The 17,697-nt window shown below is 40.5% G+C and overlaps 1 protein-coding gene across 1 annotated transcript in view; it reads right to left on the bottom strand.

The window, feature by feature from the left end:
- Positions 1-821: 821 nt before the first annotated feature.
- LOC124022835 (collagen alpha-1(XIX) chain-like) overlaps positions 822-17,697 on the bottom strand; it is a gene marked incomplete at its 3' end in the record, with an annotated part of 58,640 nt that continues 41,764 nt past the window's right edge. Inside the window, exons 10-11 of the mRNA XM_046337513.1 lie at positions 1,804-1,848; positions 822-875 (exon numbers count right to left, since the gene is read on the bottom strand). Of these exons, the coding sequence (XP_046193469.1) occupies positions 822-875; positions 1,804-1,848 (99 nt within the window). The remainder of the gene's footprint in view (positions 876-1,803; positions 1,849-17,697) is intronic.

Below are 17,697 nucleotides of genomic sequence, written 5' to 3'. Positions count from 1 at the left end.
AGCTACCCTCCTGTAAGTTCACTCCAATCCTGTTCCTGGAGAGCTACCATCCTGTAGGTTTTCACTCCAACCCTGTTCCTGGAGAGCTACCCTTCTTGAGGTTTTTGCTCCAACCCTGTTCCTGGAGAGCTACCATCCTGTAGGTTCACTCTAACCCCCACCATCACCACTAACACCACCACCATCACCCCCACCATCACCACTAACACCACCACCATCACCCCCACCATAACCATCACCATCAACCCCACCATAACCCCACCATCACCCCCACCATAACCACCACCATCCCCACCATCACCACTAACACCACCACCATCACCCCCACCATCACCACTAACACCACCACCACCACCATCACCCCCACCATCACCAGTAACACCACCACCAACTCATAATAGCTGATGTTATTATCATAATAGCTGATGAAGGGGACATTGTTATTATCATAATATCTGATGAAGGGGACATTGTTATTATCATAATAGCTGATGAATGGGCCATTGTTATTATCATAATAGCTGATGAAGGAGATAGTATTATCATGATAGCTGATGAAGGAGATAGTATTATCACGATAGCTGATGAAGGAGATAGTATTATCATGATAGCTGATGAAGGGGATAGTATTATCATGATAGCTGATGAAGGAGATAGTATTATGCTACTTTAGTTGAACCTTAGTCCAACAGCACTCCAGGACATAGAAAACCCTCTCACAGATTATAAATAGTGGCAGAATAACAGTTTAGTGGTTTAAAGCAGAAACCTTATATCTTACAGATAATGGACAGTCCAAACAAGTCAACAGTCTGACTCACCTTCTGTCCAGGAATACCATCCAGACCTGGTGAGCCAGAACCACCCTGGTCACCCTGAGGGAGAAATAGAACACACACGCACAATTAGGATTAGGCATGCACACGCACACACACGACAACACACACACACACACACACACACACACACACACACACACACACACACACACACACACACACACACACACACACACACACACACACACACACACACACACACACACACACACACACACACACACACACACACACACACACAGTAAAAGGGAAGGCCTTAAGACATCTCTAAAACAGCAAAACAGTACTCTGCGGTAGCTAATACAGTTCGGATGGAAACCACACGACCCACACAGGCAGAGTAGGCCAAGTCACACCACCATCAATCTCAATATGAATGTTATGACACTTGATATAGACTTTGCATGTCATGTGCAGTGTTGAGTAACGCAGGCCAGCTTTAGCCAATTCTCAAACCTTATCAAGTATAGGAAAATGTTTGGGTGGGCCGCGCCTTTTAAGTGTTATGTCATTAGACTGGATCGAGTTTCATAGGCAAATATGTCCCTGTATGTGTGTGTGTGTGTGTGTGTGTGTGTGTGTGTGTGTGTGTGTGTGTGTGTGTGTGTGTGTGTGTGTGTGTGTGTGTGTGTGTGTGTGTGTGTGTGTGTGTGTGTGTGTGTGTGTGTGTGTGTGTGTGTGTGTGTGTGTGTGTGTGTGTGTGTGTGTGTGTGTGTGTGTGTGTGGATTCTTCAACTTCAACTTCTAAGGGCCCTAGAGGAGGGTTAGAGGGTGATGATGCTTTAGAGTGGTCCTGGTGAACTGAAGGTGCTAGACCATGTACAGACCCAGCTGACAGGGCACTCTCTGACTCTCTGTTATGTTTAAAGAGTTTATCATGTTCAAACACATATGTAAGTTGTGAAATATCTCATATACAGTATATTGTATAAATATAAAATATTTCCACGGTAACATACTGTACCTTCTGGCTTGAGTTTCCAGGGAACCCATCTTTCCTGGTCTCTCCCTGTAAAGGGAAACATGATACAGTCAGTAGCTGCAGATCCCTTATTGGTCATTTAGTTAGTGACTGCTTGTCTTATTGGATGTACAGTCAGTGGCTGGTCTATAATTGGCTGTACAGTCAGTGGCTGGTCTCTAATTGGATGTACAGTCAGTGGCTGGTCTCTAATTGGATGTACAGTCAGTGGCTGGTCTCTAATTGGCTGTACAGTCAGTCAGTGGCTGGTCTCTAATTGGCTGTACAGTCAGTGGCTGGTCTCTAATTGGCTGTACAGTCAGTGGCTGGTCTCTAATTGACTGTACAGTCAGTGGCTGGTCTCTAATTGGCTGTACAGTCAGTGGCTGGTCTCTAATTGGCTGTACAGTCAGTGGCTGGTCTCTAATTGGCTGTACAGTCAGTGGCTGTTCTTTTAGTAGCAGCTTGTCTCTCCCACGTCTATGGCAAGTAAGTATGGTTAAAATTGAACTGTTTCTAAAAGTTCCCTGAACACGTCACAGACATGGCTATAATATTTTCCTGAATGTTGCAGCCAAGGAATGGTGGTATGATTGGGACAACATGAATAGGCCTTGAAGCTTAGTTTGTAGCAATAGTTCCTTAATTGCACTAATTGTCATATTGATACAGCATTCCACCCTGTAGCTCACTGCTGTTTGCCTCTGAAGCAGGGTCAGTCCCTGGATGGGAGACCAGATGCTGCTGGAAGTGGTGTCGGAGGGCCAGTAGGAGGCACTCTGGTCTAAAAAATAAAATAAAATGTCCCAGGGCAGTGATTAGGACATTGCCCTGTGTAGGTTTCTGTCTTCCTGATGGGACGTTAAACGGGTGTCCTGACTCTCTGTGGTCACTAAATATCCCATGGCACGTAAGAGTAGGAGTGTTAACTCTGGTGTCCTGGCTAAATTCCCAATCTGGCCACCTAATCATCCCCAGCTTCCAATTGGCTCATTCATCCTCCCTCCTCTCCCTTGTAACTATTCCCCAGGTCTTTGCTGTAAATGAGAATGTGTTAAAATGATGTAAAGTAAATAAAAGTGTATTTGGTTGACATGGAACTACAGTGGTTAAATGTCACTTTTTTAAATCTTCTAATGAGACCATGTTGAAGCAGCTAGCAGAAATGCTGTTTCCCCTCGTCAAACAAGGCCCCAACACAGTGAAACAGGGTTACTGTGGATCTGGGATTTGTAGCTTGCCAATTATCGGGTAATACAATCCACCTCTCTCCGCAGCTGTTGGAGCACTGTGTTACATACAACAGGCTCTAGGACTGCTGGAGCTGTAAGGGAAGCAGGATGGGACACTAGCTTAGCTCAGTGAACTGCTGGACCTTCTAAATCCTCTGGCTAATGTGTGAATAAGACACTGACGGCCACCGACTGCAGCCTACATTAGTATAAGGACATGCCCTGGGCCATAATGGTTATAATAACTTTTGGAGAAAATATCAAAATAATGTATGTTTTTGACATTTCTAGAATGTCTCCAAGCTAAAATCTTTAATTGCTACATCCATTTTTGTACTTATAAATGAATGATATTGTATATATCCATAGATTCGAGAAGAACAGAACTCATAAATTAATCATACTGTATACACCCATAGATTTTTGAAGAATTTAGCTTATAAATGCCTCATGAGGTTAGATCAGGTGTCATACCCCTTCAGAACCCAAAATAGAAGCATGTTAAATGTGTAAACAAAGTAAATGTAAACAAACACTGTATTGTGTCAAAACATATTTAAAACTATCATTTTGATATCAAGGATGGTCAGTCCTTGCATCCATAGTTCTGTCTACAAATTTAAATGGTTACTTTTCTGCGGCGGTGGTTAGAGGGGCTAGTAACTGAAAGGTTGGTGGATCGAATCCCTGAGCTGACAACATAAAAATCTGTTGTTCTGCCCCTGAACAAGGCAGTTAACCCACTGTTACCCAGTAGGCTGCCATTGTAAGTATGAATGTGTTCTTAACCCACTGTTCCCCAGTAGGCTGCCATTGTAAGTATGAATGTGTTCTTAACCCACTGTTCCCAGGTAGGCTGCCATTGTAAGTAAGAATGTGTTCTTAACCCACTGTTCCCAGGTAGGCTGCCATTGTAAGTAAGAATGTGTTCTTAACCCACTGTTCCCCAGGTAGGCTGCCATTGTAAGTAAGAATGTGTTCTTAACCCACTGTTCCCAGGTAGGCTGCCATTGTAAGTTTTATTATCCAGGCCCATCCCTCAGTTGCTTACCAAATGTTTTATTATCCAGGCCCATCCCTCAGTTGTTTACCAAATGATTTAATATCCAGGCCCATCCCTCAGTTGCTTACCAAATGATTTAATATCCAGGCCCATCCCTCAGTTGTTTACCAAATGTTTTATTATCCAGGCCCATCCCTCAGTTGTTTACCAAATGTTTTATTATCCAGGCCCATCCCTCAGTTGCTTACCAAATGTTTTATTATCCAGTTGCCCAAATCCAGGCCCATCCCTCAGTTGCTAACCAAATGTTTTATTATCCAGGCCCATCCCTCAGTTGTTTACCAAATGTTTTATTATCCAGGCCCATCCCTCAGTTGCTAACCAAATGTTTTATTATCCAGGCCCATCCCTCAGTTGTTTACCAAATGTTTTATTATCCAGGCCCATCCCTCAGTTGTTTACCAAATGTTTTATTATCCAGGCCCATCCCTCAGTTGTTTACCAAATGTTTTAATATCCAGGCCCATCCCTCAGTTGTTTACCAAATGTTTTATTATCCAGGCCCATCCCTCAGTTGTTTACAGTTGTTTAACCAAATGTTTTATTATCCAGGCCCATCCCTCAGTTGTTTACCAAATGTTTTATTATCCAGGCCCATCCCTCAGTTGTTTACCAAATGTTTTATTATCCAGGCCCATCCCTCAGTTGTTTACCAAATGTTTTATTATCCAGGCCCATCCCTCAGTTGTTTACCAAATGTTTTATTATCCAGGCCCATCCCTCAGTTGTTTACCAAATGTTTTATTATCCAGGCCCATCCCTCAGTTGTTTACCAAATGTTTTATTATCCAGGCCCATCCCTCAGTTGTTTACCAAATGTTTTATTATCCAGGCCCATCCCTCAGTTGTTTACCAAATGTTTTATTATCCAGGCCCATCCCTCAGTTGTTTACCAAATGTTTTATTATCCAGGCCCATCCCTCAGTTGTTTACCAAATGTTTTATTATCCAGGCCCATCCCTCAGTTGTTTACCAAATGTTTTATTATCCAGGCCCATCCCTCAGTTGTTTACCAAATGTTTTATTATCCAGGCCCATCCCTCAGTTGTTTACCAAATGTTTTATTATCCAGGCCCATCCCTCAGTTGTTTACCAAATGTTTTATTATCCAGGCCCATCCCTCAGTTGTTTACCAAATGTTTTAATATCCAGGCCCATCCCTCAGTTGTTTACCAAATGTTTTATTATCCAGGCCCATCCCTCAGTTGCTTACCAAATGTTTTAATATCCAGGCCCATCCCTCAGTTGCTTACCAAATGTTTTATTATCCAGGCCCATCCCTCAGTTGTTTACCAAATGTTTTAATATCCAGGCCCATCCCTCAGTTGTTTACCAAATGTTTTATTATCAGGCCCATCCCTCAGTTGTTTACCAAATGTTTTATTATCCAGGCCCATCCCTCAGTTGTTTACCAAATGTTTTATTATCCAGGCCCATCCCTCAGTTGTTTACCAAATGTTTTATTATCCAGGCCCATCCCTCAGTTGTTTACCAAATGTTTTATTATCCAGGCCCATCCCTCAGTTGCTTACCAAATGTTTTATTATCCAGGCCCATCCCTCAGTTGTTTACCAAATGTTTTATTATCCAGGCCCATCCCTCAGTTGTTTACCAAATGTTTTATTATCCAGGCCCATCCCTCAGTTGTTTACCAAATGTTTTATTATCCAGGCCCATCCCTCAGTTGTTTACCAAATGTTTTATTATCCAGGCCCATCCCTCAGTTGTTTACCAAATGTTTTATTATCCAGGCCCATCCCTCAGTTGTTTACCAAATGTTTTATTATCCAGGCCCATCCCTCAGTTGTTTACCAAATGTTTTAATATCCAGGCCCATCCCTCAGTTGTTTACCAAATGTTTTATTATCCAGGCCCATCCCTCAGTTGTTTACCAAATGTTTTATTATCCAGGCCCATCCCTCAGTTGTTTACCAAATGTTTTATTATCCAGGCCCATCCCTCAGTTGCTTACCAAATGATTTAATATCCAGGCCCATCCCTCAGTTGCTTACCAAATGTTTTATTATCCAGGCCCATCCCTCAGTTGCTTACCAAATGTTTATTATCCAGGCCCATCCCTCAGTTGCTTACCAAATGATTTATTATCCAGGCCCATCCCTCAGTTGTTTACCAAATGTTTTATTATCCAGGCCCATCCCTCAGTTGTTTACCAAATGTTTTATTATCCAGGCCCATCCCTCAGTTGTTTACCAAATGTTTTATTATCCAGGCCCATCCCTCAGTTGTTTACCAAATGTTTTATTATCCAGGCCCATCCCTCAGTTGTTTACCAAATGTTTTAATATCCAGGCCCATCCCTCAGTTGCTTACCAAATGTTTTATTATCCAGGCCCATCCCTCAGTTGCTAACCAAATTTTTAATATCCAGGCCCATCCCTCAGTTGTTTACCAAATGTTTTATTATCCAGGCCCATCCCTCAGTTGCTAACCAAATGTTTTATTATCCAGGCCCATCCCTCAGTTGTTTACCAAATGTTTTATTATCCAGGCCCATCCCTCAGTTGCTAACCAAATGTTTTATTATCCAGGCCCATCCCTCAGTTGCTTACCAAATGTTTTATTATCCAGGCCCATCCCTCAGTTGCTTACCAAATGTTTATTATCCAGGCCCATCCCTCAGTTGCTTACCAAATGATTTAATATCCAGGCCCATCCCTCAGTTGCTTACCAAATGATTTAATATCCAGGCCCATCCCTCAGTTGCTTACCAAATGTTTTATTATCCAGGCCCATCCCTCAGTTGCTTACCAAATGATTTAATATCCAGGCCCATCCCTCAGTTGCTTACCAAATGATTTAATATTCAGGCCCATCCCTCAGTTGCTTACCAAATGTTTTAATATCCAGGCCCATCCTCAGTTGCTAACCAAATGTTTTATTATCCAGGCCCATCCCTCAGTTGCTTACTTCAAATGTTTTAATATCCAGGCCCATCCCTCAGTTGCTTACCAAATGTTTTATTATGTTGGCCTTCCCTCAGTTGTTTACCAAATGTTTTATTATCCAGGCCCATCCTCAGTTGTTTACAAATGTTTTACTTATCCTGTAGGCCCATCCTCAGTTGCTAACCAAATGTTTTATTATCCAGGCCCATCCCTCAGTTGTTTACCAAATGTTTTCTAAAAGATTATCTTTCTGTCCCATCCCTCAGTTGCTAACCAAATGTTTTATTATGTTGGCCCATCCCTCAGTTGTTTATTGTTTTATTATCCAGGATCATCCCTCAGTTGTTTACTTCAAATGTTTTATTATCTGGCCCATCCCTCAAAGTTTACAAATGTTTTGACTTCCTGTCTGTATCCCTCAGTTGTTTACCAAATGTTTTATTATGTTGGCCTTTCCCTCAGTTGTAACCAAATGTTTTATTATCCAGGCCCATCCCTAGTTGCTTACTTTCTGTTTTATTATGTATCCCTCAGTTGCTAACCAAATGTTTTATTATCCAGGCCCATCCCTGTAGTTGTATTGCCAAATGTTTATTAAAGGCCCATCCCTCAGTTGCTTGACTGTTTTATTATCCAGGCCCATCCCTCAGTTACTTCTAAATGTTTCATTATGTTGCCCATCCCTCAGTTGCTTACCAAATGTTTTATTATCCAGGCCCATCCCTGTATGTTGTATTGCTGAGTCTACCTCTAAAAGATCAGTTGCTTACCAAATGTTTTATTATCCAGGCCCATCCCTCAGTTGCTTATCAAATGTTTTATTATTCCAGTTGTATCCCTCAGTTGCTAACCAAATGTTTTATTATCCAGGCCCATCCCTCAGTTGCTAACCAAATGTTTTATTATCCAGGCCCATCCCTAAAAGATCAAATGTTTTAATATCCTGTCTGTAGGCCCATCCCTCAGTTGCTAACCAAATGTTTTATTATCCAGGCCCATCCCTCAGTTGCTTACCAAATGTTTTATTATCCAGGCCCATCCCTCAGTTGTTTACCAAATGTTTTATTATGCTGGCCCATCCCTCAGTTGTTTACCAAATGTTTTATTATCCAGGCCCATCCCTCAGTTGTTTACCAAATGTTTTATTATCCAGGCCCATCCCTCAGTTGCTTACTTCAAATGTTTTATTTGTATTGCCCATCCCTCAGTTGTTTACCAAATGTTTTATTATCCAGGCCCATCCCTCAGTTGCTAACCAAATGTTTTATTATCCAGGCCCATCCCTCAGTTGCTTACCAAATGTTTTATTTGTATCCCTCAGTTGCTAACCAAATGTTTTATTATGTCCCTCAGTTGACTTACCTGTATGTTTTAATATCCAGGCCCATCCCTCAGTTGTTTAAAAATAGAAATGTTGTTGGACTTCGCTCTGTATGTGTGTATTGCTGAGGACTGTAGCTTTAAAGTAACTGTTCAGTGAAAATCTCATGTTGGTAGACTGATTGCCAGAGCTAGCACGGCAGATCATTGAGATGAGTGATATCTGACTGTCACTCTTACAGTCACACACAGTATCTGCATTATGTTCACGGGTTCCCTCTTGTAGCCTGGTAACCAGGGCGCCAAAACAGAAGCCATGTTGACTTTCTTGGTGGTTGCAGAAACTGACCCAAAATATCATATGTTGTTGACTTCCTGTCTGTATGTTGTATTGCTGAGTCTAACTCTAAAATATCATTATGTTGTTGACTTCCTGTCTGTATGTTGTATTGCTGAGTCTACCCCTAAAAGATCATTATGTTGCTGACTTCCTGTATGTTGTATTGCTGAGTCTAACTCTAAAATATCATTATGTTGTTGACTTTCTGTCTGTATGTTGTATTGCTGAGTCTACCTCTAAAATATCATTATGTTGCTGACTTCCTGTATGTTGTATTGCTGAGTCTAACTCTAAAAGATCATTATGTTGTTGACTTTCTGTCTGTATGTTGTATTGCTGAGTCTACCTCTAAAATATCATTATGTTGCTGACTTCCTGTATGTTGTATTGCTGAGTCTACCTCTAAAATATCATTATGTTGTTGACTTTCTGTCTGTATGTTGTATTGCTGAGTCTACCTCTAAAAGATCATTATGTTGTTGACTCATATTAGTGGACAAAGCAAAAAAAGTGAAGAAGAAAATCCCTCTAACTATTATCTCAAACAGACCATTTTAAAAATGCTTGCCATTTCCTCAGAGAAGATCACGTCATGTTTTTGGCAGAGACATCAAACTGTCTGAGCTGGCCAATCAGCTGTTTACTTGTCTTTTTATTTTATTGAATGGTATATAGATCCACACCATGTTGTTGTTGGGGTACGCCCACACCATTGCAACACAGAAAATAGGCTTTTTAACATATAAAATAAGGAAAAGTAGTTCACTCATTTTGTAATTAATTATAGGTAATAGTTCATAGAAATCTGGAAACACTGGACAGTTACTTTAAGAGGGGAAGATGTCCATGTGGCCTACTAGTGATGTTGGAGATACAGTAGCCTATGGAATCTATAGGATCCTCAGTGATGTAAGAGATAGACAGTAGCCTATGGAATCTATAGGATCATCAGTGATGTAGGAGATAGACAGTAGCATATGGAATCTATAGGATCATCAGTGATGTAGGAGATAGACAGTAGCATATGGAATCTATAGGATCATCAGTGATGTAGGAGATAGACAGTAGCATATGGAATCTATAGGATCATCAGTGATGTAGGAGATAGACAGTAGCCTATGGAATCTGTAGGATCATCAGTGATGTAGGAGATAGACAGTAGCATATGGAATCTATAGGATCATCAGTGATGTAGGAGATAGACAGTAGCATATGGAATCTATAGGATCATCAGTGATGTAGGAGATAGACAGTAGCATATGGAATCTATAGGATCATCAGTGATGTAGGAGATAGACAGTAGCCTATGGAATCTATAGGATCATCAGTGATGTAGGAGATAGACAGTAGCATATGGAATCTGTAGGATCATCAGTGATGTAGGAGATAGACAGTAGCATATGGAATCTATAGGATCATCAGTGATGTAGGAGATAGACAGTAGCATATGGAATCTATAGGATCATCAGTGATGTAGGAGATAGACAGTAGCCTATGGAATCTATAGGATCATCAGTGATGTAGGAGATAGACAGTAGCATATGGAATCTGTAGGATCATCAGTGATGTAGGAGATAGACAGTAGCATATGGAATCTATAGGATCATCAGTGATGTAGGAGATAGACAGTAGCCTATGGAATCTATAGGATCATCAGTGATGTAGGAGATAGACAGTAGCCTATGGAATCTGTAGGATAATTAGTGATGTAGGAGATAGACAGTAGCATATGGAATCTATAGGATCATCAGTGATGTAGGAGATAGACAGTAGCCTATGGAATCTATAGGATCCTCAGTGATGTAGGAGATAGACAGTAGCCTATGGAATCTATAGTATCATCAGTGATGTAGGAGATAGACAGTAGCATATGGAATCTATAGGATCCTCAGTGATGTAGGAGATAGACAGTAGCCTATGGAATCTATAGGATCATCAGTGATGTAGGAGATAGACAGTAGCCTATGGAATCTGTAGGATAATTAGTGATGTAGGAGATAGACAGTAGCATATGGAATCTATAGGATCATCAGTGATGTAGGAGATAGACAGTAGCCTATGGAATCTATAGGATCCTCAGTGATGTAGGAGATAGACAGTAGCCTATGGAATCTATAGGATCATCAGTGATGTAGGAGATAGACAGTAGCATATGGAATCTATAGGATCCTCAGTGATGTAGGAGATAGACAGTAGCCTATGGAATCTATAGGATCATCAGTGATGTAGGAGATAGACAGTAGCATATGGAATCTATAGGATCCTCAGTGATGTAGGAGATAGACAGTAGCCTATGGAATCTATAGATCATCAGTGATGCATAATCAGTGAATCAGAAGATTGAACCCTATAGTCTACTGGTATAGGAATATTCAACATCCCTTTAGACAAAGCAGAGTCACCCCAGTAACACCATTTATTGTGTACTGCATGAACTGCAGGTGTGTATAACTGATGTTGGGGATAGATAATAGCCTATAGCTATTATGTTCTGCCTGATCATTAATAGCACCCGCCTGGTGTCCCAGATCTCAATCAGTCCCTGATTAGGGTTAGCAGTCAGTGGAACTGGCTTCAAGATATAGTTTGTAATACAAGGGTTTGGGATAGGGTTGTTGGGATACCATTGAGCCTATAGGGATGTTTGCATTCTCTTTAGAACAAGTGGACTCTTCCCCAGGGCTGATATGAGGCTTAGGTCCAACGCTCAGCAGAGCATTAAACCCCAATCTGCAGTAGAATCACAGGGTTAAAGGTTACCCTGGTGCCTGTAACTCTACATCCACTCCCTGTGTGAACTGAAACATTGTCATTCTCCTTCTTTCTTCCCCTCTGACTGTCTGTCTGCTTCCATGTCAAGGAAGGGCAGATCATTCATCAAATATCTTTCACACCCATGCTGACACACACACACACACACACACACACACACACACACACACACACACACACACACACACACACACACACACACACACACACACACACACACACACACACACACACACACACGTCCCCCTCTAAGGAACAACATGAGTGTTCTCCTCTGTTGAATCCATTAGAGATAATTATGACACTCTTCAACAGGCTCATTAATATATGTTAGTGCTCCAACATGCATAATTGGGCTTATTTCTAACTAGCTGAATGTTTGGTGTGTGATCATGTATTGACAGTGGTGACAATGGTTTTCACCATCTACAAAATTAGACATTGAAAGCAAAGCTAGATTCGGTGGTGAAGGTTGCTAATCCCCTTCACTGTGTATAAGACAGTAGTACTCAGAACCCACGCTGTTCTCACTGCAGGTCTGCCAGTTTTCACTAGCAGAAGGGACTTTTCTTAACAGGTTAGGAGAATGAGGTTCAGATTAGGAACAGGGTTTGGGATAGGGTTAGCTAAAACACATTAAAAACAAAAAAACGTGACTGGAACATATCTAGCTACAACCAGGCCTGCCCTGAGAACACCCTCCGTTTCCACTAATGTGATTCTGCTAAAAAACAACACAACCTCTGACCATGTTGACTGTCTGACAATGTGTTGGCAGTGGTGCCTCAACATTTAATAATCTTTGAAGTCCGTTGTTAGCATCTGAAAGAGAACGCTGGCTGTTGCTTTGTCCTATACCGTGTGTTCAGAAATTATTCAGACCCCTTCACTTCTTCCCCTGCTGTGTCACGTTACAGCCTTATTCTACAATGGATTACATTGTTTTTTTCATCAATCTACACACACAACACCCCATAATGACAAAAAAGCAGGTTTTTTAGAAATGTTTGCAAATGTTTAAAAAAATATGAACTATCAATTACATAAGTGTTCAGACACTTTACTCAGTACTTCCCCCAGATCTGTGCATCGACACAATCCTGTCTCAGAGCTCTACGGACAATTCCTTTGACCTCATGGCTTGGTTTTTGCTCTGACATGCGCTGTCAACTGTGGGACCTTATATAGACAGGTGTGTGTCTTTCCAAATCATGTCCAATCAATTGAATTTACCACAGCTGGACTCCAATCAAGTTGTAGAAACATCTCAAGGATGATTAATGGAAACAAGATGCACCTGAGCTCAATTTTGTGCCTTTCTAAATCATGTCCAATCCATTGAATTTACCACAGGTGGACTCCAATCAAGTTGTAAAACATCTAGAGGATAAAACATGAACAGGATGAATCTGAGCTCAATTTCGAGTCTCATAGCAAAGGGTCTGAATACTTATGTAAATAAGGCATTTCTGTTGTTTAGTTGTAGTAAATGTGCAAACATTTCTAAAAACCTGTTTTCGCTTTGTCATTATGGGGTATTGTGTGTAGATTGATGAGGATTTAATTTGTAAAAATCCTTTTAAGGATTGAAAATGTGGAAAAAGTGAAGGGGTCTGAATGCTTCCCGAATGCACTCTATTTTCTATTGCGAAAGGCGAGCAGCATAAATATGAATGGAGAAATAGAGACATTTATCTTTGGTAGTAAAACCATAAGCCCTATTAATGTAGTATGTTTTTAATGCTTAAAGGGATTTTGTGGGCATCCTCCTGGGTTGATGTGTTGTCATTACTCCTCAGGAAGAAACCCTTAGAATACCACTGGATATCAAACACATTTCATACCCTCTTTCATCAGGGATATCAAACACATTTCATACCCTCTTTCATCAGGGATATCAAACACATTTCATACCCTCTTTCATCAGGGATATCAAACACATTTCATACCCTCTTTCATCAGGGATATCAAACACATTTCATACCCTCTTTCATCAGGGATAACAAACACATTTCATACCCTCTTTCATCAGGGATATCAAACACATTTCATACCCTCTTTCATCAGGGATATCAAACACATTTCATACCCTCTTTCATCAGGGATATCAAACACATTTCATACCCTCTTTCATCAGGGATATCAAACACATTTCATACCCTCTTTCATCAGGGATATCAAACACATTTCATACCCTCTTTCATCAGGGATATCAAACACATTTCATACCCTTTCATCAGGGATATCTTTTTCATCAGGGATATCAAACACATTTCATACCCTCTTTCATCAGGGATATCAAACACATTTCATACCCTCTTTCATCAGGGATATCAAACACATTTCATACCCTCTTTCATCAGGGATATCAAACACATTTCATACCCTCTTTCATCAGGGATATCAAACACATTTCATACCCTCTTTCATCAGGGATAACATTTTATTTTCCTTCATCCATCCATCCATAATAGGATTTTTACTAGACTGTGGCACTAAGTTACAGAAGCTCTTCACTTCAATAAATGCATAAAATTCACTGATGCTTAATTCCCATTGGAAGTCCACTTCTAAGAATGACTTTTAACCGACAGCCAACGCATTCAGGTTTTACAGTATTACCTTGACTGAGGTTTAAACATATGGAACTGAATTACAGTACAGCTCAAATGAAGTAGAGAAGCAAAGCCACTTCTTGAAGACCCGACTGTACATGTACATACAATAGATGAATGTGTGCCAGCAATAGCAGAATGATGACATTTTATAGAAAGAGGGAACAGAATTCATCATTATAACCTTTTAATGCGCCCCTTACGTAGTTATTGGCAATTTAGCTTTTACAGAGATTCATACAGAAGCTCCAATACTAGTTAGACTTTAGAGCATTTAAACAGAATCCTAATGAGAACTGTGGGTTAATTGTTATGACCTTACAAGGAAAAGTTGGGGGGGGGGGGGATTGGGGATTACCTTGTGGTTGTGTTACTTCAAGAGAAGAGAAAGTATAAATCCAGCACTGTGGTGAAAGTTGGATGGAGGATCCTAATCCCGTTCACAGTGATGAAACAGCTGTGGTTATCCAAGGTTCTTCAGAAGATTAAACACATCCATCCTGGTATTATAAGAAGGCAGCTTCCTTGAAAGGAAATCACTTTTTCCTAATGGCCTTGTATTATATTATAGGATTTACATTCCTAGTATTATGTTATACGATGTACAGTCCTAGTACTATGTTATACGATGTACAGCCCTAGTACTATGTTATACGATGTACGGTACTAGTACTATGTTATACGATGTACAGCCCTAGTACTATGTTATATGATGTACAATCCTAGTACTATGTTATACGATTTATAGTCCTAGTACTATGTTATACAATGTACAGTCCTAGTATTATATTATATGATTTACAGTCCTAGTACTATTTTATATGATGTACAATCCTAGTACTATGTTATACGATGTACAGCCCTAGTACTATGTTATAGGATTTACAGTCCTAGTACTATGTTATACGATGTACAATCCTAGTACTAGTACTATGTTATATGATGTACAGTCCTAGTACTATATTATATGATTTACAATCCTAGTACTATGTTATATGATGTACAGTCCTAGTACTATGTTATATGATGTACAGCCCTAGTACTATGTTATACGATGTACAGCCCTAGTACTATGTTATACGATGTACAGCCCTAGTACTATGTTATACGATGCAGTACTAGTACTATGTTATACAATGTACAGCCCTAGTATTATAGGATTTACAGTCCTAGTACTATGTTATACGATGTACAGCCCTAGTACTATGTTATACGATGTACAGCCCTAGTATTATGTTATACGATGTACAGTACTAGTACTATGTTATACGATGTACAGCCCTAGTACTATGTTATACGATGTACAGCCCTAGTACTATGTTATATGATGTACAGTCCTAGTACTATGTTATACGATGTACAGCCCTAGTACTATGTTATAAGATGTACAGTACTAGTACTATGTTATACGATGTACAGCCCTAGTATTATATTATAGGATTTACAGTCCTAGTACTATGTTATACGATGTACAGCCCTAGTACTATGTTATACGATGTACATCCCTAGTATTAACAAATTCACAGCTCCTAGGTGGAATAAAATTTAAACATTGACGTAGTCATGAAATGACTGCTTTTTATGATTCCTTTACAATACCCAGAACGTGTTCAGCACCGCATTACAGATGTATTCCATTCCACACAGCCTGCTTGCCTTCTCAACGAGCTGTCACTAATTTAATTTAGTCCCACAATGCACTTCTTCCGAAAAGGGATAATAATGCCAGGAATCCTATTCGGGGCAGTTGATTGGTTGTCACAGTGTCGCTGAACCCAGCCTGTCTGTCAAAACGTATAACTTCAACAGAGGTACAGTAATTAAATGACCCTTTCAGAAGTGACATGACGTTGTATTGGATTCCCAGTTTAACAGAACAAGTAAATGGTGTGCTCACAGGAGTCTATTCACTTGGAGGTTTCCCTACAAGTTACTTTCAACCTGAAAAAAAAACAACGAATTATGACTTTAAAGAGATTTATTTTGTGCTACTTTTAATGATTTAATGGTAGCTAAAGTGCCAAGACTAGTTCGATAAGGATATATGGACTGAGGTGTTTTCTTTGGTCCTAGTAGACCACTATAACAAACCTTATGCCACTTCTACAGCAGGAACATACTAATTATAATGGAGAGTTTCACAAATAACCCAATTCCCCCTCCTCTCGGTCGGTCCTACAGGTAGAATGATTTAAAGCTTGTGTAGTAGCTGTTGTACTTTCTCTGAATTCCTGAGTGGTTTTAAGGGGAAAACAGAAGGACTGCATAACAAATGGCACCCTAGTCTCTATATAGTGCTTTTTTTACCAGGCCTATAAGATATCCCATAGGGCTCTGCTCCAAAGTAGTGCACTATATTGGGAATATGGTTCCATTTAGGACACACACCAAGTTCCTACTAGCTCTGCAAAATGTCTTTACCCAAACTTCACCACTCTATGGTAATTGGGTCAATGACCACAAAGACCATCTGGTCCTAATAGGCGAATCACCACCTGTTCAGAGAAATTACTTCCTATCATTCTTCATTTCCAAACACACTGGCTCTTCTTCTCTCTCTCTTTCTGTCAAACACACTGGCTCTTCTTTACTCTCTCTTTCTGTCAAACACACTGGCTCTTCTTCTCTCTCTCTCTCTCTCTCTCTCTCTCTCTCTCTCTCTCTCTCTCTCTCTCTCTCTCTCTCTCTCTCTCTCTCTCTCTCTCTTCTGTCTGTCAAAACACACTGGCTCTTCTCTCTCTCTCTCTCTCTCTCTCTCTCTCTCTCTCTCTCTCTCTCTCTCTTTCTGTCAAACACACTGGCTCTCTCTCTCTCTCTGTCTCTCTCTCTCTCTCTCTTTCTGTCAAACACACTGGCTCTTTAATCTCTCTCTCTCTCTTTCTGTCAAACACACTGGCTCTTCTCTCTCTCTCTCTTTCTGTCAAACACACTGGCTCTTCTCTCTCTCTCTGTCAAACACACTGACTCCTCTCTCTGTGTCAAACACACTGACTCCTCTCTCTCTGTGTCAAACACACTGGCTCTACTTCTCTCTCTGTGTCAAACACACTGGCTCTACTTCTCTCTCTTTCTGTCAAACACACTGGCTCTTCTCTCTCTCTCTCTCTCTCTCTCTCTCTCTCTCTCTCTCTCTCTCTCTCTCTCTCTCTCTCTGTCAAACACACTGACACTTCTCTCTCTCTTTCTATCAAACACACTGGCTCTTCTCTCTCTTTTCTGTCAAACACACTGGCTCTTCTCTCTCTTTCTGTCAAACACACTGGCTCTTCTCTCTCTCTTTCTTTCTGTCAAACACACTGACTCTTCTCTCTCTCTTTCTGTCAAACACACTGACTCTTCTCTCTCTCTCTCTCTGTCAAACACACTGACTCTTCTCTCTCTCTTTCTGTCAAACACACTGACTCTTCTCTCTCTATCTTTCTGTCAAACACACTGACTCTTCTCTCTCTCTCTTTCTGTCAAACACACTGACACTTCTCTCTCTCTTCTTTCTATCAAAGACACTGACTTTCTCTCTCTCTTCTCATTTATCAAACACACTGGCTTCTTCTCTCTCTTTCTGTCAAACACACTGACTCTTCTCTCTCTCTTCTTTCTGTCAAACACACTGACACTTCTCTCTCTCTTTCTTTCTGTCAAACACACTGGC

The sequence above is a fragment of the Oncorhynchus gorbuscha genome, unplaced genomic scaffold, assembly GCF_021184085.1.
Source record: "Oncorhynchus gorbuscha isolate QuinsamMale2020 ecotype Even-year unplaced genomic scaffold, OgorEven_v1.0 Un_scaffold_1446, whole genome shotgun sequence".
NCBI classification, from domain to species: Eukaryota; Metazoa; Chordata; class Actinopteri; order Salmoniformes; family Salmonidae; genus Oncorhynchus; species Oncorhynchus gorbuscha.
The sequence above is the reverse complement of the archived record's forward strand: the minus strand, read 5'-3'. Positions and strand labels throughout refer to the sequence as shown.